Source organism: Protomyctophum bolini (assembly GCF_963924005.1).
Source record: "Protomyctophum bolini genome assembly, chromosome: 13".
Classification (NCBI taxonomy): domain Eukaryota; kingdom Metazoa; phylum Chordata; class Actinopteri; order Myctophiformes; family Myctophidae; genus Protomyctophum; species Protomyctophum bolini.
This window is the reverse complement of record NC_137874.1, coordinates 14,973,718-14,999,749: the sequence shown is the minus strand read 5'-3', so window position 1 is coordinate 14,999,749 and position 26,032 is coordinate 14,973,718. Positions and strand designations below refer to the sequence as shown.

At 42.5% G+C, this 26,032-nt stretch overlaps 1 protein-coding gene across 2 annotated transcripts; it reads left to right on the top strand.

Annotated features, from left to right (window-relative positions):
* The first annotated feature begins 2 nt into the window (after nucleotides 1-2).
* Nucleotides 3-25,834, top strand: coro6 (coronin 6). 2 transcript variants are annotated; one of them, XM_080779646.1, is made up of 12 exons: nucleotides 3-185; nucleotides 1,215-1,360; nucleotides 3,994-4,193; nucleotides 10,540-10,662; nucleotides 16,902-17,031; nucleotides 18,190-18,368; nucleotides 18,875-18,994; nucleotides 19,537-19,641; nucleotides 19,965-20,110; nucleotides 21,717-21,774; nucleotides 23,134-23,361; nucleotides 24,576-25,834. In XM_080779646.1, the coding sequence occupies exons 3-12, from the start codon at nucleotides 3,996-3,998 to the stop codon at nucleotides 24,696-24,698; spliced, it is 1,410 nt and encodes a 469-aa protein (XP_080635772.1). In that variant the 5' UTR covers nucleotides 3-185; nucleotides 1,215-1,360; nucleotides 3,994-3,995; the 3' UTR covers nucleotides 24,699-25,834. The 2 variants fall into 2 exon arrangements, with proteins under 2 accessions (XP_080635772.1, XP_080635771.1); XM_080779645.1 differs by lacking the exon at nucleotides 1,215-1,360.
* The last annotated feature ends 198 nt before the right edge of the window (nucleotides 25,835-26,032 follow it).

Below are 26,032 nucleotides of genomic sequence, written 5' to 3'. Positions count from 1 at the left end.
AGGAGCGTCACTAGGTTCTCCAGTGCGCCTGTTCAGCAGGTCCCGCGCCGACTCTAGAAAACTGGATTATTTAGTCTGACAAAAGAGGACTAAACGGGGACCGAGGCAACAAGGCTATTATCCAGGGAATCAGGGGGGAATCAGAGGAGCATTCGGAGGTTCATATCTCCATAATCCATAATAAGGTGAGTGAGTGTCTGACTGCTGTGGATTGTTATTCATATTGTGTGTGCGTGGGGTGCTGCAGAGAGCTGCTTAGTGCGTCAGTCCCGTTTGCTGCACTGCTAGTTAAAGTGCGTCTCTGTGGAGTCCCTAAAGACGCATAGACAGGCTCCAGTGTGTTGTCAGTGTCACACACACTCAGACATTCACACAGTTTAGAGACAGTTGTGACGCTGCACTTCTCTCTCATACTAGTTCTAAGTCGTGGCAGCTGTCGTGCAGGCTTCTTAACTGAGCACGACACCATGTACACCGGGGAGAGGGAGACCCCCACCCACCCCCTCCAATAATTACTTTATTTCTCATCAATATCTTATAGAATCTGACTGTCTCTCTGTGTCTGTCATTGTGTGCTTGTAATCAGGTTGTGTTGGTATTTCTGGACAAATTGTGTCAACATTTGTTGCAATATCATTAACTTAAAAGAGCTGGGAAGGAAGGAGCGTTTGGACAGGGTGGTGTACAAAAGGGTCCATTTGGTTCCCCTGGTACACTCTCGGGGTGAAATGAGCACTCAGGCTTTGCACAGTGTAGCCTACAGGGGCAGTGTGGCATGTCTATATTAGGAAAGTGGCCATGTCATTCTTTCACTCTGCCAGATAGGGGGGGTCCTCAGCAGTGTGTGAGTAGCATGCAGATACAAACTTCCATAATACACAAAACACTTTGTGTTCGATCCTGAAGGCGATATATTTAACCTTCTTCGATTATGTTTGTCACAATCTCGATCTAGATTCCTAGATCCACATTTATTGGCAGAAAGAGTAGGCCAGTTCACTTTTAACCACACCCTTTTGTTGTCCAGGGTCCCCCAGGGGTCTTTTCTTGGCCCCCTCCCTTTTACCTCTACACCAAACTATTGTTGCCATATTTTCACCTATTCTTTGCCCAGAATTGCGGTTCATGTAGTTAAACTATATAGTGTCAGTGTGTGTGTGTGTGTGTGTGTGTGTGTGTCGCCTATTTTTGAATTCCCACTTCTAAAAACGCAGGTGTGCTGAAACCCGCTCTGATTGGTTGCCAGGTGGTTTATGGTCATCCACAGTTCCAAAAGAGGAGTTTTGACCCGGTTATCGAGTGCCTTCGGGGAGTGGAACCGGCCTACTTCTGATTTGGGCTTTTAGTGTCAACACATACAGTACGTCCGTGTGCTCTCATAAAGTCATATTTCAGACATATATGTTATAGGTTTACCAATTGTACACTGTGAACATCACATTCCACTTGGTGTGCGAAGTTTCACTTGTCAAATCACATCACGTAGGTGTCATGATCCCATCACTATCACTGTTTGCATTTAACCACTCAAAGGGGTATTTAACTTTAAAACATTTCTGGGATCATTTCCGTCTAGTCACTTTTTTTTTCAGTTGCTTTGTGGGTGGCCTCCAGCGGCTAGCCTATATGTAATGGCACTCACCTGCTCTCCTGAAGGCTGGTTTGAACTTGGAGGTAGAGTGAGAGATATACTTTGTTGACTGCATTATATACGGTACAACCAGGGTTCCCCAAGGTTCTATAGAGGGTATGCATGTGACATCATCATACCCGGAAGTTATGCGGGAATGCCTACCGAGTGGCAAAAAACTACTTTCTGGCCATGACAGTACATCCAAACAGAAAAGTCCTATCTGATTGCATTTAATAACGTCAAACAACGTTAAACTCACTTTGCCACTCGATTTGCCACTCACTGTATGCATGCGCATACAGTATACCTGCTATACTTCTCCCACTCCTTTTCCCCCTCTACACCAAATATCTCTCTTTGCTACAAGCTCACAATACATGTGAGCTTGTATACCTGCTTTTTTGACAAATGGTTGCCCCGTTTGATCCATTTGGTTTTAAGAAAACGTGCAACAAAGTTACCACATCTTTGTTTGTGACATTAGGTTGCATTCCGAGTCTGTATATTTCCACTCTGTCTTATGTCTCTTAGCAATTTGGCTCTCACACAGTGTTTGGTGGGACAATCGGCTATTAATAATATCTTCACTGGCTATCATACTTCTAGAATGCCTCCTGTGTATTTTCTTCTCTTTTTTTTCTCGAGGCTTATAGCCCCTCTGGCCTGTTGCCGGGGACAACAACATAACAGCAAGATGACAGGAACAACAAAACAACCCACTGTAATAGCACAGTAGAGTTAAAACAATTCACCTCACATATTAATAATAGCTTTTCAATAGGGTATCTATTGCAAAACATATGACTAGATCCATAGTGGAACAAAATGACTATAGACCAGTATCAGACATGGCTGTGAAATGTGTTACTGTGTTACAGAAATGTATTAAAAGTAATTAGCACAGCTCGACTACTCATTCTGTATCCTCTGGGAACATAATAATGACACAGCAAAAGTAGACACGACGTCTCAAAATTCAGAGTTACCCTAAAGATGTCCAGCAGCAAAGAAAAGAAACAAAATTTTAACAAACTGAGTTTTACTATCCTGCAAGACCTGCATAATGTTCAGAAAGGGACCAATGATATCCAATCAAAGAAAAAATATCCTGCACACTGTCTGGAACTGACAAAAGGGATGTTCTTTATTAAATCGACGTTTCGGTCCTGCATAATAACATAATTTGGAAGGAGCTGCTCCTTTTGTCCTTCGTCTACACACCACTGATTCTCAACCTGTGGTCTGGAGACCACTGGTCACTGGTAAGGGTATGGTGGAAGTGGGGCCCCAAATAATTGCAGAAACACTATGATTTTAAATGAAATGATATGATGAACGTCTTTGTATTTTTTTCTTTTAACCTGGGGGGGGGGGGGGGGGGGGAAGAGATATTCAACAGCAGTGGTCAGATGGGTGGGCAGCAAATAATTTCAATATTTTAATTTGGCCCTGATCCAGAAAGGTTTAGAACACCTGGTCTACACCAAATCTCTTTGCTGAATATAGCCTACCGGTATCTACAAGCTCACAATGCATCACAATCGTCACACATTCTGAGCTTGTAGACCTGCTATTTATGCTAAATGTTCGCCCCCAGAATAGGTGCTCTATGGTTCAAGTGACCTAAAGGACCATACTGTATAGTACGATATATACAGTATGTATTGTGTGTGTGTGTGTGTGTGTGTGTGTTGCGTGCATGCGTGCTGTTTTCAAAACTACATTTTTACACTGGATTGGAAGTCGATTGAGGTTGGATTGGGCTGCACCCAAAAATAGAGATGAATAACAAAATCGTTTTTTAAACACGATTTTATTACGCAATTATATTTTCCAGACAAATCCACTATTTTCTTTCTTTTTTTTATCAATTCTCTTACAAAGAGCCTGTATTTCATTCTCTTTTTTTACACACCCTCTGCTGTTTGCATCACGATTAAAATTAATTAATTTAAATTGTCACCAGTTTGAATCGATTTAAAATTTGTAATCGTTACATGCCTACTCCGTTATAATCAATATTCAAAGCAGCTTGAACTTGAATGGTGTCAGACTGAATTTGATTAACATCTTATCCTCAGTGCAAACCATAAGAGGAGACTAGTGTTCAATGTTTCGTACCGAAAGATGTGTGTCTGAATGTGTAATGTGTGGAACTATGCTTCCGCTGTTTTTTTTAATCAGATATGATTGTCCTAATCCTGTATACAGACTGTTTCCCCCAATCTTTTTATTCATCATTCCTCACCTCACCCTTCTTTCACTATTGTTTGGCCACTCAGCTCTCAATTGGTCCTGCCTTGCTTCCCTTTATGACCTGTCTTGTTTTTCTGCTTCCATGTGTTCTGTGATCAACACAGCGATGAGTCGCAGCATTGTACGGCAGAGTAAGTTCCGGCATGTCTTCGGCCAGAGTGTCAAGACCGAGCAGATGTACGACGACATCCGCGTATCCAAGGTGACGTGGGACAGCACGTTCTGCGCCGTCAACCCCAAGTTCCTGGCGGTTATCGTGGAATCGAGCGGAGGAGGGGCGTTCCTGGTGATACCTGTCATTAAGGTGAGTAGGGTTCAACAGCCGCTCAAAGCATGTTGCATTGTTGCACGACCAAGCACACAATAAAACCCTCCGTTTTCATTTAACTCTGAGAGTGTACATAAACAAGAAGAAGGGGAAGTATGCAAACATTGTAACATTACTATAGTACTGTTACTATAGGGCGCTCTTATCGTCATACATCGTCATACATGATCACACAGCAAATCAAATCGTCACTATGTAGTACACACAAACACACAACGCTGGCCAATCAAATCATCACAAATGTGGTACACTCAAACACACAAAGCTGGGCATAGGAGGGGCTAGCGCCTCTCAAAAAAGTGCAAAAAGTGACATGGTGAAAATAATGTCACTGGCACCTGTTTCAGCCAAGTCTATGGTTTGTTTAGGGCACTAAAAGTGACGTCATGTGGCAGCCAAGTCTATGGACGTTTAATTTTTGTTTACAGCAGTTAAACAAACATTGATGGCGTGAGACGTCATGTGGCCAATATAAATACATCTTGTGACTTGTTTTATTACCTTCCACCGTAGTGGTAAAACCTACCTACCTCTTCAGACTCCATCATGACCCGTAGCACTTGCCCTAGCCCTGACATTTTTAGACATAGATAGCATTTTATGTAGACTTATAGCATTTGTATGTAGACATGGCACTATAAAGAATACTTGCATAGTTCCATATAGATATTCCACTACTTACGTTCTTAGCTTATGTATGATTCATGATAACTACTGTACTTTTTATGTATGTGATGTACAGTATTACCATGCTTTTTGGTCCTGCTTAATGTAAATCGCTCTGGATTAAGACTAAGAGCGTCTCCTAAATGCCTAAATTGTGAATTGTAATTGTAAATTGTTACAATAACACACTTTTTGGAGGAGTGATGTACACCTCACTTCACACAGTGTGATTTTTGAGGGCCTATGTTCAGCTTTAAGTGTGTGTGTAAACACAAACTTTGTCCTAACACAAACGTTGAAGACGAAGGTGAGGACGCAAATTCTGATTGGCCGGAATGAGATGATGTATGATGATGTACGATGATAAGAGTTTGTGTTAGCACATACACCAAAAGCTGGACAGCCTCTCAAAGATCACACTCATGTGAAGTGAGCGGTGCCTTTCATCACAATGATGACATCTGATGATGTCAACATGATGTCACGGACATTCCATGCTCAAATGGACAGACAGACAGACAAGACAGACTGTACTCACTGTACATGTACACAGCAAAATCCTGACCTTTTAATGTATCTGTTTGTATCTCAGAGTGTGTACAAATGTAACCAGATGATATCTTTGAGATGACTTTGTATGTGATATACTTTGTTCATGTAAGGGTTTCCCTGCCTGTCTGTATGATAGAGTCCAGACGGCTTTAGGACTCAGTGTTCCCTGTCCACCCTCCCCCACCCTGCCAGCATCACGTTTCCATCATACAGGACTGAGGGCAGAAAGTGAGCACAGGAACACTATGAAATACATGACATTTTTAATCCAGGTCAGTTTTAGATTTCCTTTGTAGGCACACAGGGTTACAAATAATATTTCCTTCTTGTGGCTGCCAGAAGTCAACCAGCTTTTGACGCAGGTCAATAACGGCTCACAGGAAGGTTTCTTCTTAGTTAAATCATTATAATTATAATAATAATAATAAAACTTTGTATAGCACTTTCATGACATGAAATGCAGCTCAAAGCTCTGCTTTACAGAGCAATAAAGACAAGCAAACAACAAATAGCAGTGAATAAGTCAATACAGTGAGGACATAACACAAGGATTTTAAAAGCTCAAGTAAAAGAAAGAGTGTATAGAAGTAGTTCTTGAGCTGTGCTTTAAAAATGTCTACAGAGGCTGCCTGTTGAAGGTATAGTGGGAGTTTGTTCCACGCCGTCGGCCCGTAGAAGCAGAAAACTGCTTCACCGTGTTTTTTAGTGGTCATTTCTTTTAGGCACATCGAGCAGGCCAGCAGTGGAGGACCTGAGGGGGGCGGGTTGGGACATATCTAGGCAGGCAGTCATAGGTAGGAAGACCATTGAGAGCTTTATAAACACAAGTAATAGAATTAATAAACAACCAGGAGCCAATGTAGTGAAGCAAAAACTGGAGTAATTAGTTCTCTCGTCTTAGTTTTAGTTAAATCTCTGGCTGTCAAATTTTGAACAAGTTGTGTTTTCTTTGGCAGCACAGAGTGAAAAAAGGTAATCTTGGTAAAATTATTAATGTATGTATTACAATTTACTTTACTAGATATCACCAAGTCCAGAGTGTGGCCAAACTGGCCATGTTTATGTGTTGGCCCAACAACCTGTGTTGGATCAACTCAAAGGACTGCAATAACTCTAAGAAACCCATAGCCACAGCATTTGAAGCATTGTGAATATTCAAATCTCAGTTCTGTCATAGTTAGTTCTGTTAGTTGGATTTCTGTTAGAAATACTGCTGTTTACGTTGAAACAGCTTTATTCAAGAGCATGGGTCCCCTCTCTTGGCCCCAAGCCCAAGTTTTAGACACCCTGGGGAAGTATTACATATGTCACTGAAATAAAAATGCAATTAGGGGAAGAGCAACGGGCCAGACAGAGCAGACCTATTAGGTAATGCTGAGTCATTTGGATGTTAAATTTCCCCAGCAATTATTATCCTAACTTTGGCTAAAAATACACAATGGACAGACACCTGCCTGGCATAGTATCGAATGGTGTGCTCATGTCCCCATGTCATGTACCCATTGTGTAGCTTGTGTCATATAACATGTGCTGTGTAACAGACAGGGTGCAAAGTAAATGTTATGCCTCTCAATAGAGAGGCGTCAGTCACTAACTAACTAGCTCACTCATGGATGACATCTGTAGTTTTGGAGCAGAGCTTGCTTCATAGGAACAGATTGAGTACACAGTCCTCAGTGTTCATTGAAGTCAGAGTCTACAAATGGAACCAAATGGACCCCTTAAAGGACCACTTCACCACTTTTCAACCAATCTTCATATAATAGGTCCTCACTAATAATCATGAAAAAATGGCACGATTCTTTTCTACTCAGTCTGTGTCTCATAGGATGGCTGTGGGCAGTTTAGAAACCGTCTTCCAGTGACATCATCATTAGATTTTTTTTAAACAAGATTTTTTTATCGTGAGAACGATGGCTTCCATATTCGCATTGCAACCTTTCAGGACTAGAAAGCCTGCAGTTTCTATTAGCTTGTATTCCCCATCGATGATGTCACTGGAAGACGGTTTCTGAACTGCCTACAGCCCTCCTATGAGACACAAACCGAGTAGACACTGCAGCATTCATTCTTGAGTGATACTTCCATAGACTTAGGCTGTAATGACAACTGGTGTCAAAGAAAGAAAAGCCTCACAGAATCAGAATCAGATTTCTTGTCACATCACAGGTTTACAAGGTAAAAAAGTGGGTGAAATTCCGTTTTAGAAAGGAGATCAAACAAGAAACAAAACATACCTGCATATTTACACATAGTACCTGAGATAAAATATAAAGGTGGGTGAACATATCTTATACTTAAAAGCAATACGATTATTTTTAAGTGCGCTGTACATGGAATTAAGGTGCAAAAACACTAAAGTTAACGTTAAAGTTAAATCCTTTTAGTGTTACATCTACAGTGGGATGGGTTCATTAAGGTCAGAAGAGTTGTGTAATGTGACTGTAACAGCAGGCAGAATTGGTGCTATATAGTAAATGTACTTAGTTACTTTCCACCACTGCCACAATATTTGACAGGTACAGGGGTAAAGGAATGGTGTCAGCCTATGTACAGGGGTAAAGGAATGGTGTCAGCCTATGACAGCCTATGACAGGTACAGGGGTAAAGGAATGGTGACAGCCTATGACAGGTACAGGGGTAAAGGAATGGTGTCAACCTATGCGCCCGGTTGTACAAAAAGAACTAAATAACAAATAATAAAGAAAATAAGTAAACCAAGCGACCAAGGATTGTGAGCTGTATAGCATAACTCATCTGCTACAGTATTTCAATATATTATAAATATATTATATTTTAAAATGTTATAATTTTTTTACTTTACTAAAGTAAAATGATTATACGGGACTTCTATTTGTAACAGAGTATTTCTACATTGCAGTATTCAGTATTGCTACTTTTACTTAAATAAAAAATGTGAGTACTTTTCCACCACTGGCGATAGTAAAGGGCAGGTTAGCTGGTCAGACAGACAGACAGACAGACAGTCAGACAGACAGACAGACAGACAGACAGTCAGACAGTCAGACAGACAGACAGACAGACAGACAGACAGACAGACAGACAGACAGACAGTTGGACATAATATATTGGAGGGTCTTGTGAACAGACAGACTATTAATACCCAGCAGGCAGCCTGGGCTCTAGCGCCGCTGCACCAGCTCCCCAATGGGCCACAAGAAAAACTCCCCTTTCAACGACCCGTCACTAAGCTATAAATACACACCTCTTGTGTGTGTGTGTGTGTGTGTGTGTGTGTGTGTGTGTGTGTGTGTGTGTGTGTGTGTCGCGTGCGTGTGTGTGTGTGTGCGTTCTTGTGTGTCACAGATTTGTCATTTATAGTTCATTTTGACCTTTTTTCTAATTCAGTTAGTATGAATTAGTTTTTAGAGTGGGGTTTGCCAGTTTTTTTTTGTTTTGGAAACACGTTACAGTTTCAATTACTTATCGTTCTTTGTTATTATTATTATAGTTTTTATTTAGTTCAGTTAACGAAAAAGTTTTTTGGTTTTTCAATGTTATTTCTCGTTAACTATAATAACCTTCTTTACTATACTTGCCAAACGTATATACCGAATTTGAGAAATAGACATTGTGATCGAGGAGCAATTTCCTGGTCCTCACTAGGAACAGATTCAGCTATGTATGTATGGGGTTAGGGTTAGGTTCAGAGGTTGGGGTTTGAGTTATGGTTGATTTATTCTTAGTTGCACGCCGGTGTCGTGCACCGAAAATAGCCAATCTATGTTGTAGAGTGTGTTGTAGAGTGTGTAGATCAGCTGTTTTTAGGCTTTATGTTTAGGGTTAAAAATAACAACAAAAAAGAAATGGCATTCAGAAAATTGCTGTCGTGAAATGCTGATGTCCTCACTAGTATAATAATACAAATGTGTTTGCATGCGTGTGTGTGCTTGTGGGAGTGTGTTCATAGATAAAATAGCCTGTATGTGACACCACCATCAGTGATGGGGTTGAATATTAACTACACGTTCCCACTAACTCATCATATGGAAAACAACTAATAGGATAAGATACACAAATCCGTATCACCAGAGGACTAATGGTCCAATACAAACACTAAGCAAATGCATTGAACCAATAAACAATTGATGTACCATCATTTTCTTCAGTTAAACAATTGATTTCAAAATACTAAGTGTTGGTTCATAAAACTTGCAAATGGAACCAAATGGACCCATTAGGGTCCATTTGTTTCCATTTGTACACTCTCACAGTTAAATTAACATTGATTTTACAATATAAATTGGGGTCTCAGAGATGGAAATGCCATTAAATGGGGTTCCGTAGCCTAATGCATCAAACTGGGGGTCCTTGAAATTAAACGAGTTGAGAAGCACTACTAGAGCCACACAAATCTTTTCCCTGGCATATATTTTCAAATGGGGGTCCGTGGGCTACTATAGTGTCAATTTGGGGGTCCTTGACATGAAAATGTTTGGGAACCCCTGCCTTAAACCAAAAATAAACAGGAGGAATGTCACAATCCGCTCCTCGGTCTACATATTTCACAAGGTATAACGTAACTTATATAATTAACCTACATTTATACCTAATTGTTTTTGTCATGTAATGTAAAGTAACTACTAACTAGGGTACAGTTCCCTGTAGCTTGTGGGTATAACTTAACTACTTTTAGCTACTTTATGTAGCTTGCAAGTTTTGCACAAACTTGATAGCTTGACAAAAACTACATCACTGAGTTTGCCGTTTATAAAATGTGTAGCTTTTGCACCGCTTATGTTTTATTAAATAACTCTGTGTCTGAGTGCTACTTTAATTAATTAAGTAACTAGCTACTTGTTTTGAAAGTGAGCTTTTAGTGAACTGTAGCTCATGTAAAAAAGCTTCTACATTCTTAGTTTTCCCAACACTGCTATTTTCAGTACCAACTAATATCCACGGTATGCTTATTGATTACTAATACTAATATTAATACTGATACCAATGCCAAGATATATTTGTAGCTTATAGCCCTGGCATATACTGTGAGTTTTCACTTTGTCATGAGACTTGGTAGTAATGCCAGTGCAAGATAATGTACACGGTATCTAACACAGAGTGTTGTTTGTGCTGTGTGTTGCAGACAGGTCGCGTGGATAAGAACTACCCGCTGGTGACGGGCCACTCTGGGCCTGTCCTTGATATCGACTGGTGCCCTCACAATGACAACATCATAGCCAGCGGCTCCGAGGACACCACTGCTATGGTAGGACTACCTCCAGAATCAGTGCCAGAGAACGTCCCAGTAGAAGTGATTAACACAGAGGCTCTTTACTTAGTAAAAGTATCAATACTGCAATGTACTAGAAATACTCTGTTACTTACAAGTAAATGTCCAGAATTCTAAATGTACTTGAGTAAAAGTACAAAAGTATTCGTATACCAAAAGTAGAAAGTACTACATAATGTTTCATTTTACACGTTTTCAAATGTATATAAATATTTTGAAAATAGCAGCTCTTAAAGAAATAGCAGCCCACAATGCATCGCATCGCGGCGCATTGTGGGCGTGTAGATTGGCTATTTTCAAATGGCCAAAATGTATAGGGCTGTAGTGGTTAATGTATGTTTTGTAATCAAAATCTACAAAGTAACTAGTAAAGTTTTCTAATAATTGTAGTTGTGTAAAAGTACAATAAATGCCTCTGAGATGTAGTGGAGTGTAGAAGTATTGGAAATTGGAATTACTCAAGTAAAGTGCAAATATAAAAAAAACACAAATCTGGCACACTTTCAGATGGGGTTACGGCGATACTTGGACAATATCATTATGAATTTTGGGGTCCTTGACATGAAGATGCTTGAGAATCACTGGTCTAAACAACATGTAGGAAGCAAACACGTGCGTGCGTGCGTCCGTGTGTGCGTGCGTGCAGGGCCGGTGCCAGGAGTTCTGGCCTGGGCCTAATTATCATTGACACAGGGGAATATTTTCTTACAAAAACTAATAGAATACGCATATCACTTGGTTGAGGTGGTGGGTTGGAAAAGATCAAGAAGAGGAAGAATAAACCCACACACTCCTGCTCCAGTGTAATGTTTCGAGCCAAGTCTGAATTCACTGTGTCAAACTGGGGAATATTTGCTATTTTCTGCCATTCATCTTGTGACAAAGTATGTGCCGGTAAAGCATCTGTGTCATTTTAGATTTCAGCGTTGGATATTAGCAGATGTACAAGCTTGCAGTGCGGCACGAAGAGCTTGTATAAAGTATCTGCTATTTTTCAACACTTTTGGAAAATCTTGAAAGTGTAACTAGTAACTACTGGTTTAGAAGGCATTCGTAGAATCGGCCTCAGATCTAAGACTTAATGGCTTAAGTGGCTACAACATTCTGGCGATGACATTAATAATGTGGGGTCCCATTTAACCTTGGTGCCCCACAAATCACTATCACATTCTCACTGCTTTATGGCAGCCTTACTTGTGTGCATGTCTGTGTGACAGAGGGAGTGAGACAGAGATAGTGGCTTGTGTGCGCGCGTGTGTGACATAGCTAAAGAGGGGGACAGTGAAGTGTGACAAATATTTGGTGTGCAGCTGACTCGGATAATTGCCCGCCCAGTGGTCCTTAGTTAGTTCAGTGTGTGTTCATCCTGCCCGCCTGGCAGATGAAGAACCCATCTATCAACACCATGTGTCTCCTCCTCTCCATCCCTCAGTGAGTGTTCATCCTATTCCATGACGTTCGGCTCATTCAGTGTCACTTGTCTGAACAGTCTGATCTTGTCTGGCCTTCATTATACACGGGATTAGAGCCTGCAAATCCTGTGGTTCTGACCTGTCTCAACACTGCACATTACACTGTGTGTGTGTGTGTGTGTGTGTGTGTGTGTGTGTGTGTGTGTGTGTGTGTGTGTGTGTGTGTGTGTGTGTGTGTGTGTGTGTGTGTGTGTGTGTGTGTGTGTGTGTGTGTGTGTGTGTGTGTGTGTGTGTGTGTGTGTGTGTGTGTGTGTGTGTGTGTGTGTGTGTGTGTGTTTGTGTGTGTGTGTGTGTTGCGTGTGTGTGTGTGTGTGTGTGTGCGTTCTTGTGTGTCACATATTTGTCATTTATAGTACATTTTGACCTTTTTTTGTGTGTGTGTCATAACACAATCCATTCATTTAATTCTTAGAATAATTGACAATTTTACTGTGTACACATGTCTCTAAGTCACACAAGCATGAAATGTCTTTAGCTTCCCAGCTGGGGTCGCTGTTGCATCATGTCAAGTGATTTTGGGGGAATAGATGGGAAAAGTCAAATTCTATCCCTCTCTATGTATCTGTATGTGTGTGAATGAAATGGACACTCCATGGGATTAATTTCTTGAGGCTGCATTTATACAGTGGAGGTTAAACAGTAAAAGCCTGTGATAGTGATACTGTATTAATGAATAATGATCCCATAGGCTTCAAATGGACCCGGGCCGTAAGCATTCTATTGACAACACAGATGAAAAGATAAAGGTGTACTCAGTAGAGCAGAGCTCTTCAATGTTTTTCAGGCCAAGGACCCGCTAGCTGAGAGAGAGTTGAAGCAGGGACCCCCATATTGTATAAAATTATGTTGCAGATTAAACTTTTTCATATATTTGATAGACAGTTTCATAGACTTGTTTGACAGCACTATCGTCATCAGTGTGTTGAGTGTGTGAGCCGAGTGTTGTGTCAATTCAAGTCTTTGGTTTGTTGACTTATCTTTTCTATTAATATTAATACTTTTCCACAATGGCCTGTTATAGCCGACTTTTGCAAAATGTGATGTGATCATGTGATCAACACGGACCACTCCGCGTCCCCATATTCCATCCCCATTGGCTAAGATTGCCTTCCAAAGTTCTGCAGATTTGTCAGTTTTGAACAAAATGCCTCAAATAATGAACACAGCGTGCGATGTCCATTAAATTATGCACACACATTACCACTAGACAGAGGAAGAAATGCCACGTAAAAAGCGGACTCATGGTGGTACTATAACAGGCCAATTCATGGGGTCCATGGCTCTGCTTTTGATATTCCCTCTCTGGTCATTTATTTTGTATAGCCAGTGGGGACATATGTTTTATCCCTGCTTCTAGTCAGACTAAATATATGCATTTCCTTTTGGGAAATGATATGTTTGATATGTATAACCTGATGAAGTTGTGTGGACATCTAAACGTTTAAATTCAGAAATAGCTTGTAGATTGGCTATTTTTGTTACTTGTCACACAAAGTATACTGTAACGCTTAAAGTAGCTATAAGCAATAATATCTAAAAACTTTAATGACCTTTTCTTTTGGTATTCATTCAGCCAGCAATGGGTAAAACTCTCCCCAAAATATTTAGTCTCTGTGACACATATAGGGGCCACAATCTGCATTCAAAGATTGTCCTAGAAGCTTTGTCATTTGTCGATTTGCCTGTCTACTTCCTGATTGGTTAGTCATTTCTGCAGGGTTTTTTTTTTCTCTCCGATCAATGACAAAGACTCTAGGAATCTTTGAATGCAGATTGTGGCCTCTATGTTCATATATTGGTTCATCATTTAGCTGGGCACCCCCTGGGAACTTCTCAAGAGCTGCTGTGGGTTCTGGTTCCCAGACCCCACCTTGACAATCAGTGCAATAGCAGACCTCGGCATACTGTGCATCTGCCTGTGTGTGCATGTCTGTGCAAAATGTTGTTTGTAACCCAGCATACCTTCACATACCAGCATGGCTCAGCATGGAACTGTGTCACGTTGACGTGCTCTATCTATATAGCAGTGAAAAGGCGCTGTTTTGTCTTCAGACGTGGCATGATTTTAACCACCTAAACGCCATACTTAGTTGACCAGTTTCCCGGAAAGCCTCTATATACTTGGCTAGGCCCCCTCGTGTTTTAGCTTTACACTAAATATCTTTGCAGAATCTAAGCTAATCTACAAACTCACAACGCGTCGAAACGCATGAGGTTTGTTCCCACTCTTTTGTCTCTCTCGCTTTCTCTGCATGTTGTCCGCCACCCTGCCATTCTGGGCGCCGGGGAGGCACACATTTGTTTCAACTGTCATTGCACCACTCACTTCACACGGGTGTGATTTTTCCATCATCAGCCTTGTTATGACCAATAATCAATGATAGTACATTTAATCCGCATACGTGTGTGTGTGTGTGTGTGTGTGTGTGTGTGTGTGTGTGTGTGTGTGTGTGTGTGTGTGTGTGTGTGTGTGTGTCTAGTAGAATAAAGCGTGCGTTTGAGTATGAACTTTGCATAATAGCATTTAAAGACATATACTAGTTTAATTAATGCATGTCACTCATTGTTACAAATGTGTGGCCTGACAGCGCCGACTTTAATGGAACACAATTATAAGGCTATATCTATGCATGTGGTAGAACAACGGTGTGTACTTTCATCTTTACATGTGTATATACACAGTATATATATACATTATACAGCATGCTATAAGTGGACGGTACGGTAGCTTGCAGCTGTGCTGGAGTGGCACTGTAGCCGTTAGCAGCACCATGGCAGGCGGCACTCCAACTGTGATATCACCCGCTTGGCTTCACAGAGGTGGATTAATCTCCGTCCAAAGCCTAGTAGTTTATGGGCCGTCGCACGATGACGCTGTGGACCAAAAATAGCCAATCCATAATCTCGCAACACGCCGTGAACTTTCGGATTGCCTATTTTTGGCACGCGCGCCGCCACCATATGACGAAGTATAAATCAGGTTGAAGATGGCTATCTTTAGAATGTGTTTATGTGCGGGACAGTGCCAGGCGAGGCCAGAGCAGCGCGTGTGGCTTGTGTTGTGTGCGCGAACCCCCAGGGCACACATACGTGGATGAACCATATCTCGTGCACTATTTAGAAATGTACAGTGGTGGAAAAAGTAACGAGACTTTTTACTTAGATAGAAATACTCAGTTGGGAATTCAAAATGTAAGCCTTGAGTAGAAGTACAAAAGTATTGACTTCAAAATGTACTTAAATCCCTAAAGTAAAAGTACTCATTGTGCAGACTGTCCCATTTCAAGTTTTCAAATATATATGAATCTTTTGAAAATAGATCTACAAGCTCACAATGTGTCATTTTCAGATGCCGAAATGTATAAAATCTACAAAGTAATTTGTAACTAAAATGCCAAGTGTGTACGTCTGTAATCCATGTAACTGAAACACTGAGCACGTTCTATGTAACATTTGTATTTGCTCATTAAACCGTTTGATCCCCTGTCACACACACACACACACACACACACACACACACACACACACACACACACACTTGGTCATCTGTGGGCGAGTCGCTCAGTGGCCGGCAGAGCGGCCGGATGCCAACTGCAAGGTTCCCAGTTCGATCCCGGGCTCCCCCAGAGTTAGTGTCAAAGTGTCCTTGAGCAAGACTCAACAGAGAAGTTGAACCCGTAATTGCTCCCGATGTGCAGGTCATGCCTTCCATGGTTTCCTCTGCCATCGGTGTATGAATGTGTGTGTGAATGGGTGAATGTAATGCACAATCTTTGTAGCAACTTGGATAAATGGATGACCATTTCCCAGTGTGTACTGTAACAGTGTTCTGTGTGTCCTGCTACGTGTGGCAGATCCCAGTGTGTACTGTAACAGTGTTCTGTGTGTCCTGCAGCTAGGTGTGGCAGAGTGTGTACTGTAACAGTGTTCTGTGTGTCCTGCAGCTAGGTGTGGCAGAGTGTGTACTGTAACAGTGTTCTGTGTGTCCTGCTAGGTGTGGCAGATCCCAGTGTGTCCTGTGTGTCCTGCTATGTGTGGCAGAGTGTGTACTGTAACAGTGTTCTGTGTGTCCTGCTAGGTGTGGCAGAGTGTGTACTGTAACAGTGTTCTGTGTGTCCTGCTAGGTGTGGCAGAGTGTGTACTGTAACAGTGTTCTGTGTGTCCTGCTAGGTGTGTAGAGTGTGTACTGTAACAGTGTTCTGTGTGTCCTGCAGCTAGGTGTGGCAGAGTGTGTACTGTAACAGTGTTCTGTGTGTCCTGCTAGGTGTGGCAGAGTGTGTACTGTAACAGTGTTCTGTGTGTCCTGCTAGGTGTGGCAGAGTGTGTACTGTAACAGTGTTCTGTGTGTCCTGCTAGGTGTGGCAGAGTGTGTACTGTAACAGTGTTCTGTGTGTCCTGCAGCTGTGTGGCAGAGTGTGTAGAGTGTGTACTGTAACAGTGTTCTGTGTGTCCTGCTAGGTGTGGCAGAGTGTGTACTGTAACAGTGTTCTGTGTGTCCTGCTAGGTGTGGCAGAGTGTGTACTGTAACAGTGTTCTGTGTGTCCTGCTAGGTGTGGCAGAGTGTGTACTGTAATAGTGTTCTGTGTGTCCTGCTAGGTGTGGCAGAGTGTGTACTGTAACAGTGTTCTGTGTGTCCTGCTAGGTGTGGCAGAGTGTGTAGAGTGTGTACTGTAATAGTGTTCTGTGTGTCCTGCTAGGTGTGGCAGAGTGTGTACTGTAACAGTGTTCTGTGTGTCCTGCTAGGTGTGGCAGATCCCAGACAATCTCCTGAGTCGTCCTGTCACAGAGCCCATCGTGGTCCTGGAGGGACACTCCAAACGTGTTGGCATCATCACTTGGCACCCTACGGCACGCAACATACTACTCACTGCGGGTATGCACTCTCTCACTCTCTCACACACACACACACACACACACACACACACACACACACACACACACACACACACACACACACACACGCAAATACACACACACACACACACACACACACACACACACACGCAAATCAAATGCAACGGCACTATACAATCTTTGAAAACGTATCTACTGTCTACTCTGTCTACTTATACAGTAGGCTTTGTTCAGACTCAGTGGTGTAAATTAAAGTAACTAAGTACATTTGCTGAAGTACTGTACTTGAGTAAAATGTTTAGCTATTTTTTACTTTACTTGAGTATTTCCAATTTCCAATACTTTTACTTTGTAGATTTAGATATTACTAACCACTTCAGTCCTATGTTGGCCATCACTGCAAGTGACCAGATTGGATTTGTGTATTTAGAAGTTGTGTAACGGTTTCGTGTCAACGTAAGTGACATTATTATGCATAAGTCGTGAGTTCTGAGTCTATTGTATGACTTATTTTTTTTGTCTGTGTGTATGACACAAGGTATAAATCATGCAGTCTCCATTAGAAGCTCCATTTAAGTCATAAAAACACAGAATGTAGTTCAAATCTGATTCACAAAACATTGTTTCCATGCGTTTTAGTTTTTCTTTCTTTTGATTCCAATCTGCAGTATAATCCCAAAATGGGATGTGTGCTACCATTGTAAACATAGCCTTAGACGTTGTAGATGTAGAAATGTAGAAACCTTTTTTTTCTGAGTGATTAAAATAAAATAAAATGCATCGTCTGACCCACGAGCACGGTCGGAGCCTCGTCGGCTCAGTTTGAAGTTATAATGTTTCGTCTCTACCACTTGTTATTGGATAACATCAGATTCAGGTACGAACTGTCCTTCAGGTCCATGTCTCACCCATGTGCCCTCCACCCTCAGGCAGTGATAACACAGGTCCATGTCTCACCCATGTGCCCTCCACCCCCAGGCAGTGATAACACAGGTCCATGTCTCACCCATGTGCCCTCCACCCTCAGGCAGTGATAACACAGGTCCATGTCTCACCCATGTGCCCTCCACCCTCAGGCAGTGATAACACAGGTCCATGTCTCACCCATGTGCCCTCCACCCTCAGGCAGTGATTCTCCTTCAGGTCCATGTCTCACCCATGTGCCCTCCACCCCCAGGCAGTGATAACCTGATCATCGTGTGGAACGTGGGCACGGGGGAGCCCCTCATCTCCATGGACGACCACCCGGACCTCATCTACAACGTCAGCTGGAACCGAAACGGCAGCCTGTTCTGCACGACCTGCAAGGACCGACGGTTGCGCGTGTGCGACCCCCGCAAGAGGGAGGTGGTTGCGGTGAGTCCATTTTAATCCATAAAAAAACACAGGAAAGCAAAAAAAATGTTCAGTAATTTTGTCAGTATAAAGAAAAAATGAGAAAACAAATGTTTAAGCACTAGTGAAAATAGCAAGCGTTGTGGGTCTCGAGATGAAGAGTTTTGGAACTGCTGGTTTAGAAGGCCTCCGTAGAATCTGCCTCGGGTCTTAATGGGTTAATGTTATTGTTATGGGTGATTTTTACTTCCGGTGTTGCGCAAAACCAGAACGGCGGAACTACAAGCACACAATGCATTGCATCGCAACAACTTGTGAGCTTGTAGATCTCCTATATTCAGGCGTGTGACACCAGTGAGCAAGTATAGATCAGTACTAGGCCTCTTTAGCGCCCCCTGTGGAGAGGCTCAGGAAGCTTGGTCTGTCCCTTTCAACCATTTAAAAAGAAATACCGTTCAACAATGTATCTTTTCCTCAAGTGCCGCAAAATGTTAATTAGCTCCTCCCCTTCCCTGCTTGACCAATAGGAACGTCTGGCTCCACACGAGGGGATTCGACCAATGAGAGCCATCTTCACCAGAGATGGGAACATCTTCACAACGGGGTTCACGAGGATGAGCCAGAGAGAGCTGGGCCTCTGGGACCCGGTAATGGACTCATCATGCACTGTAACATGCTCTGTACATCAAAGGTTATGCTTCAATAACACAAGAAGCCCCAGCTGGCTTGTTGCCATTGTGGTCCATTGAATGCACATCATGCACTGTCTGTACATGCACTGTGCACTCTTAGGCATGTACATACAGAGTACAGACGTGCACACATTGACACACATGCAAATAAGTGCACACTCAGTAAAGTCCAGACCTACAGTATTAGGGGTCCTTTTTCTTTTACAGCTGTTAAATTAACACATGCCGTATTTACGATTTCACGCACGCACGCACGCACACACACGCACACACACACACAGACACAGCCATTATCCCTCCAAATATTCTATGAATATTGAATAAAACCAGACAAAGGTCCTCAAAAATAATTAAGTATGCAAGTAACTTGTATGATCATTTTCTAATTTTGTCCCTTTAAACCATATGGATTTTCTCATTTTGTTCCAAGTTTAAACCATATGGACACCCAACAATTACCCCAAAACACTGATGATTTTATTTTATGCCCTCCACAGACTAATTTCGAGGATCCTATTGCACTGCTGGAATTGGACACAAGCAACGGAGTCATGTTACCCTATTATGACCCAGATGCCAACATGGTCTACCTCTCTGGAAAGGTACAATCACTGACAGGTTCATGAAAAGTGTTTGAAAAGTGTTGAGTTGAATAATTCCAAAAAGGTGATTTAGAAGGCATTCAGCCTCAGGTCTTAATGGGCTTATAATCACCTACAGTATATTCTTTGTTGTATGACACACAGCGATACCATGTGTGTCTACAATATACAAGCATTTGTATTACATGTATACATTGTACATAATGTTAATTCACGTGTGTGTGCGTGTGTGTGTGTGTGTGTGTGTGTGTGTGTGTGTGTGTGCGTGTGTGTGTGTGTGTGTGTGCGTGTGTGTGTGTGCGTGTGTGTGTGCTTGACTGTAGGGGGACAGCAGTATCCGTTACTTTGAGATAACAGAGGAGCCTCCATTCGTGCACTACCTCAGTACCTACACCGCTAAGGAACCACAGAGAGGGATGGGCTTCATGCCCAAGAGGGGTCTGGACGTCACCAAGTGTGAGATCGCCAGGTAAGGAACCACAGGGAGGGATGGGCTTCATGCCCAAGAGGGGTCTGGACGTCACCAAGTGTGAGATCGCCAGGTAAGGAACCACAGAGAGGGATGGGCTTCATGCCCAAGAGGGGTCTGGACGTCACCAAGTGTGAGATCGCCAGGTAAGGAACCACAGAGAGGGATGGGCTTCATGCCCAAGAGGGGTCTGGACGTCACCAAGTGTGAGATCGCCAGGTAAGGAACCACAGAGAGGGATGGGCTTCATGCCCAAGAGGGGTCTGGACGTCACCAAGTGTGAGATCGCCAGGTAAGGAACCACAGAGAGGGATGGGCTTCATGCCCAAGAGGGGTCTGGACGTCACCAAGTGTGAGATCGCCAGGTAAGGAACCACAGAGAGGGATGGGCTTCATGCCTAAGAGGGGTCTGGACGTCACCAAGTGTGAGATCGCCAGGTAAGGAACCACAGAGAGGGATGGGCTTCATGCCTAAGAGGGGTCTGGACGTCACCAAGTGTGAGATCGCCAGGTAAGGAACCACAGAGAGGGATGGGCTTCATGCCTAAGAGGGGTCTGGACGTCACCAAGTGTGAGATCGCCAGGTAACTGCAGGGGTTCTCAAACTTTTTCATGTCAAGGACCCCCAAAATGATACTCATTAGCCCGCAATGATACTCATTAACCCCAATGTATATTGTAAATTCAAAGTTAATTTAACTCTGAGAGTGTACAAATGGAACCAAATGGACCAGTTAGGGTCCATTTGGTTCCATTTGTACACTCTCAGAGTTACAGAGCCATAAGGGTCCATTTGGTTCCTAACTATCATTTAGCTGGGGGACCCCCTGGAACTCCCTCAAGGACCCCTGGGGGTCCCCGGACCCCACTTTGGGAACCACTGACATACTGCACTGACACTGCTGTGCAATGCTGTGACACATTATAAAACCTGGCTCCAATCAGAGTTTTGTGAGGCAAGACGAGACTGTTTGAAGCCTAACGGTGTGGCGTACCAGAAATCTTCTGGGTATACCCTGAAGAAGGCAGTATACCTGAGTATACCTCATTATGTACTCAATGTATGTGTACTCAATAAACGTGTGGCATTGGCAGTTACGAGTGCGCCGACTAGACATTATTTTCATTCAGTATCTTTCCTGTTGGCTGGCACCTCACAAGGACCGATGTGCTGTGCACCTTTTGCACCTTTAGTAATGGACAGTAGTATCATGTCGGTATCATGGTTTGTAATGGACATATCATGTCAAAATAGTATACTCTATAGTGTGTAGTACTGTTTTTGTTTGTTTTTTTAACCAATCTTTTGTATTAATATGTAGGATTCATGTTCTCATGTAGCCTATTTTTAAGTAGTTAATGATTTAAAAAATAAAATAAAAATGTAGTAATTCTGAAGACTCCCTGGAGTCCTGGACCCCCTGAAGACCCATGGTTTACAGTGAATTCAGTTGAATTGTTGCTTTGAGACAGACTGAAAGCTGAGAAGAGTCTGGGGAAGAGATGTGCGATTGTGCGTGGTGCTTTCTTGTACTGGTGTTGTGTATGAGTTGAATTTGTAATGTTTTGTTAATAGTTGAATGTTAATCCTCTCCTCCCCTCCCAGGTTATTCAAGCTCCTTGACAAGAAGTGTGAACCGATCACAATGACAGTTCCCAGAAAGGTAGGCCTATGTAAAGGTTTCATGGCGTGGACTGCATAGGCCAGCCACTATGTGTATCCCTACAAAGGTGGACCAATCCCAGTGAACTGCACAGCTCATGGGATTGAACACTACCATTTTGGTACCACCAAAATAGTGTCCGTATTTTATTATTTTTTGCTGCATTCCTACTGTCTCTTGTTTATATTTTGGTATGACAAGTCTTCCAATTAAATAGCTTAATGCCAGTTATCGCCAGTTATATGTGGCCACACCATAGACAAGTTGTCTAAGACAACCTATATAAGGCAACATTTTCCAAATTTCATTATGCTTTAAGTAGCATGTGATGTGTCAAACCAGGGGGTTGATATGATGTTTGTATATGTGTGTATGATCTCTTCCCCTGGTGGCCTAATGGCTTCATTCTCTGTTCTGAGCCATGTACAGTATATAATGTACTGTATGTGTGACAAGCCCAGATATTGAGATGGGCATGTCAATGCTTTCGAAGAACGTGACAACTTGTGTTTGTAGCTCATGCTCAGGCGCATTCATGAGGTACATGCATTTATTCAAAAATAAAAACCAGAACAAATGGCAAACAAAGATCTTTAACATTCGCAGGATTAACATTATGGAACAGCCTCAATAAAGAGGTATAATTAAGCAGCTCATTACATTTATTTAAAAAAAACTCAATTTGATAGATTTGTAGCCTTTGTGGGCCGAGGTGCACTGCTTTTCTTTTCTACCTTTCATTACACAGTAGGTTGTGACAATTCTTATGTATGAAATATAAGCTTTTGGCAAAATTTACTATGTGTATGCTATGTGCCAATCAAGTTGAAGCATTTTCTTTAACAAACTTGCTACATTTCATGATCTAGATTCACATATGAGTAAACTAAGGCACCAGTACTTGTTTCAGATGTATTTATGACATTTGAGGAAGATTTTGTGTTGCCAAAATCAATATAACACATTTTACAAGCAAAAACAGCAGCACAATATTTTTGTTTTTTGGTTATATACATTTCTGGCTTGTGACAAAATAGAAGGGTATTATCTATGAAAAGATGCATTGAATGTGTAGTGCCCATGACGCGGGAACGAAACTGAACGAAAAGGGACCTCACAATAATACCTGTAGGGGGTTTTCATGATTCTGAATCCATACCAAGCATTAGTTTTGCACAAAAAACCACTCCTTGGGCTAAAAACGGCCATAGCCAAGTGGCAATGGCCGAATTTAGGCCAATGGGTGTTTTTTGTCTTTCATGTGGTGAATTTGTCCTTTATGAACGTCACCCGACATGCGTACAGTAAACAAATCATTTCCCTCTCCGCCCCCCTCTCTCTCTTCCTCTCTCGCCCCAGTCGGACCTGTTCCAGGACGACCTGTACCCCGACACGGCAGGGCCAGAGCCAGCCATGGAGCCAGAGGAGTGGCTGGAAGGCCGGGACGATGACCCCATCCTGGTGTCCATGAGGCAGGGCTACGTGCCGCCAAAGAGTCAAACACTCAAAGTGTCCAAGAAGAATGTTCTGGACTCCAGACCCTCAACCCGTCGCAGCATGTCCACCTGCGATGCCAACAGTCTGCCGGTAAGTTGTCTAAAGGCTTATTCATACTCACCTAAACGGTGATAACGAGTCGAGTCCATCATACTCGCGGTGATGTCCGCCCACCCATCTTCTAGAACAATCAGTGAACGGGGTGATAGCCCAGAGTGAAAGGGGAGATGTCAGTCAGTAAAAACAGAGATGTGTCAGCGTGAGCAGTGAGTTGCTACTCCGTGGTGAATGACATAATGTTGTAGTTTTCTAACTTTAGAAAACTATACACCGCGGTGAGTCGCTTAGCACCTTAAACTGGAGTATGAATGGGCCTTTACTGTACATGGTCCATAAATAATGCCTAGCCTGCTCTCTATAATAGGGCATAGCAGCGCCGGCAATTTTGTGGTGCCACCCATTCATTTTTCCCATAGAGTTTTTCAAAAATATGAAATATGGTGACATTTAATTATATTATATAATACCACCATTTAAAATGTACCCTTTTTGCGGTTTTCAAATATTTGAGCACTAACCTGTTTCTCATTACAAAACTTGCCAACAAACTCCCTTAAACACACGCACGTTCTGTAAACCAGAACCTGTTACAAAGACCGAAGTACTGTTCCAAGGCATTATGGTCTATGCAAAAACATACAGAATAATATGCCTAATACTGAATATAACTCTAACCTTTTTGTGTGAAGTATACTCCGAGTAGTGCTCAATTAGCTAATCATGCCAGACCACATGGTTACTTATATGCACGATGCACAAATATGCATCTTGCTGTCATGGTTGAACACTTTTCTGTTTATCTCTCCTCTTTTTGTACCTGTTTGCTTTATCCTAAACCTAAAGCTTTGCTTCAAGCTGCTCCCTGGTTTGATTTATCCCTGACCTGACCTGTCCTTTCCACTTTTGTTCTTTTATCCTGCCTTTGTTCTTCCCCTTCCTATTTCCTCTCTCGGCTCCTTTCTCTTGTCTTACACTATTTCTAAACTCTCTACCTAAAACCTCTCAACTCTCCTTTCTGGTTCTCCCTTACTCCTTCACATCTGCTTCCTCCTTGTCTATTCTCCCTCCTCTCCTCCGTCTCCTTTTCTTTCCACTCCTCTCGCCTCCCCTATCCCCTCCTTGTCACCTCCTCCCCTATCCTCTCCCCTCCTCTCCCCTCCTCTCCCCTCCAATCCTCTCCCCCCATCCTCCTCTCATGCTCTCCTTCCATCCTTTCCTTTCCTCTACTATCCTCTCCTCTCCAGCCTCAGCTGATTGAGAGGTTGCTGGAGGAGATACAGAATCTGAAGGCCACAGTTTTGTCTCAGGAGAAGAGAATCTGTGACCTGGAGAATAAGCTCTCCCAGTACACCAATGGCACTGACTGACATGCCCCCACACACACACACACACACACACACACACACACACACACACTGGCAGGCGCACGCACGCACACACATGCACACACACACACACACACACACACACACACACACACACACACACACACACACACACACACACACACACACACACTGAATGACGGTATATTCATATATTTGCCAGGAACCATAGCAACCATGCACCTACAATAACATTCAATAAACCCGCTACTGCCTTGTAATCTCTAGCCATCCGGTCCCTGTGCAACTCTATGGCGTTATGGCTTTTGAGTGATAACTTATGTGATCAATAATAATAATAATAATAATAATAAGTGGTAAAGTCTTCTGAAATGGGCAAGGAGGATGGTGTGAGAGGAAGATGGATGGTAATTCTTGCAAGTTGGTAAAATACCATACACAGTAAAAATCCATAGAGTTAATTCAATTTACAATTTGAACACTCTAGCTAAATGAACACTGGAGATTGTACTGTGCTGTACATTGATCAGTTGTCTTGTTATAGAAAGAATGTCAAACTATATCTGCAACGTATTTCAAAAGTTGGTTCCTAATAATATAAACTCTCTGAGCCGGTCCAGGCTCCTAGGCTGACGGCGTGTCTCGGGTTCGACTCCCGATTCCGACGACCATTGCTGCGTGTCACTCCCCATCTCTCTCTCCCCCATTTCCTGTCACCATACTGTACACTATCCAGTAAAGCCCTAAATAATATCTTTAAAACAAACTCGGAGCCATAACACCATAAATATACGCGCACCTCAACCAAACGTGCACATGCACACGCCGCACATGCAAATCCAGACTCACCTTCATACACACACACCCCCCGTATCCGACTATCACTGACCATCATAAAATGCATTTCTCAGAGTCTCTGACGAACGTTTCAAAATGTAAATAGTGACAAAGCAAATAAGCAAAAAAAAAAAAAAAAGATGTGAAAACCAAAAAAAGTGAAAAGTTTTGTGTGTTCTGTAAAGGGATATAGATGAGACGTGAGGACATCAGTAAAACAGTAAATAAAAAAACAACCTTTTTTTTAAAACATTTGTCTCGTTCATCATCTTGGTTTGATCATTGACATTTTCAGGGGTCATCCATGTCCGTACATGGACAAATGTGTCTGTGCAGTGAGCACTTACTATGAGACCTAGCAGATCATGTCTGTGCGTGTGTCTGTGTGTCCCCCCTTTGTGCCCATATATGGAGCTGAGTGATTTGTTTGTGATTGATGCAAGTGTCTGTCCCGCTGTTACGTCACCATGACTCAGCCATAACCATATAAGGAGTCCCCAAAGCAGCTATACGTCCAA

What these genes read in the sequence shown, in the direction of transcription:
- coro6 (XM_080779645.1), top strand. Translation starts at nt 3,996, where the DNA reads ATGAGTCGCAGCATTGTACGGCAGAGTAAGTTCCGGCATGTCTTCGGC. An exon ending in CCGAGGACACCACTGCTATG is followed by an intron (nt 10,663 to 16,901) that starts GTAGGACTACCT and finishes GTGTCCTGCTAG; the next exon opens with GTGTGGCAGATCCCAGACAA. An exon ending in GCGATGCCAACAGTCTGCCG is followed by an intron (nt 23,362 to 24,575) that starts GTAAGTTGTCTA and finishes TCTCCTCTCCAG; the next exon opens with CCTCAGCTGATTGAGAGGTT.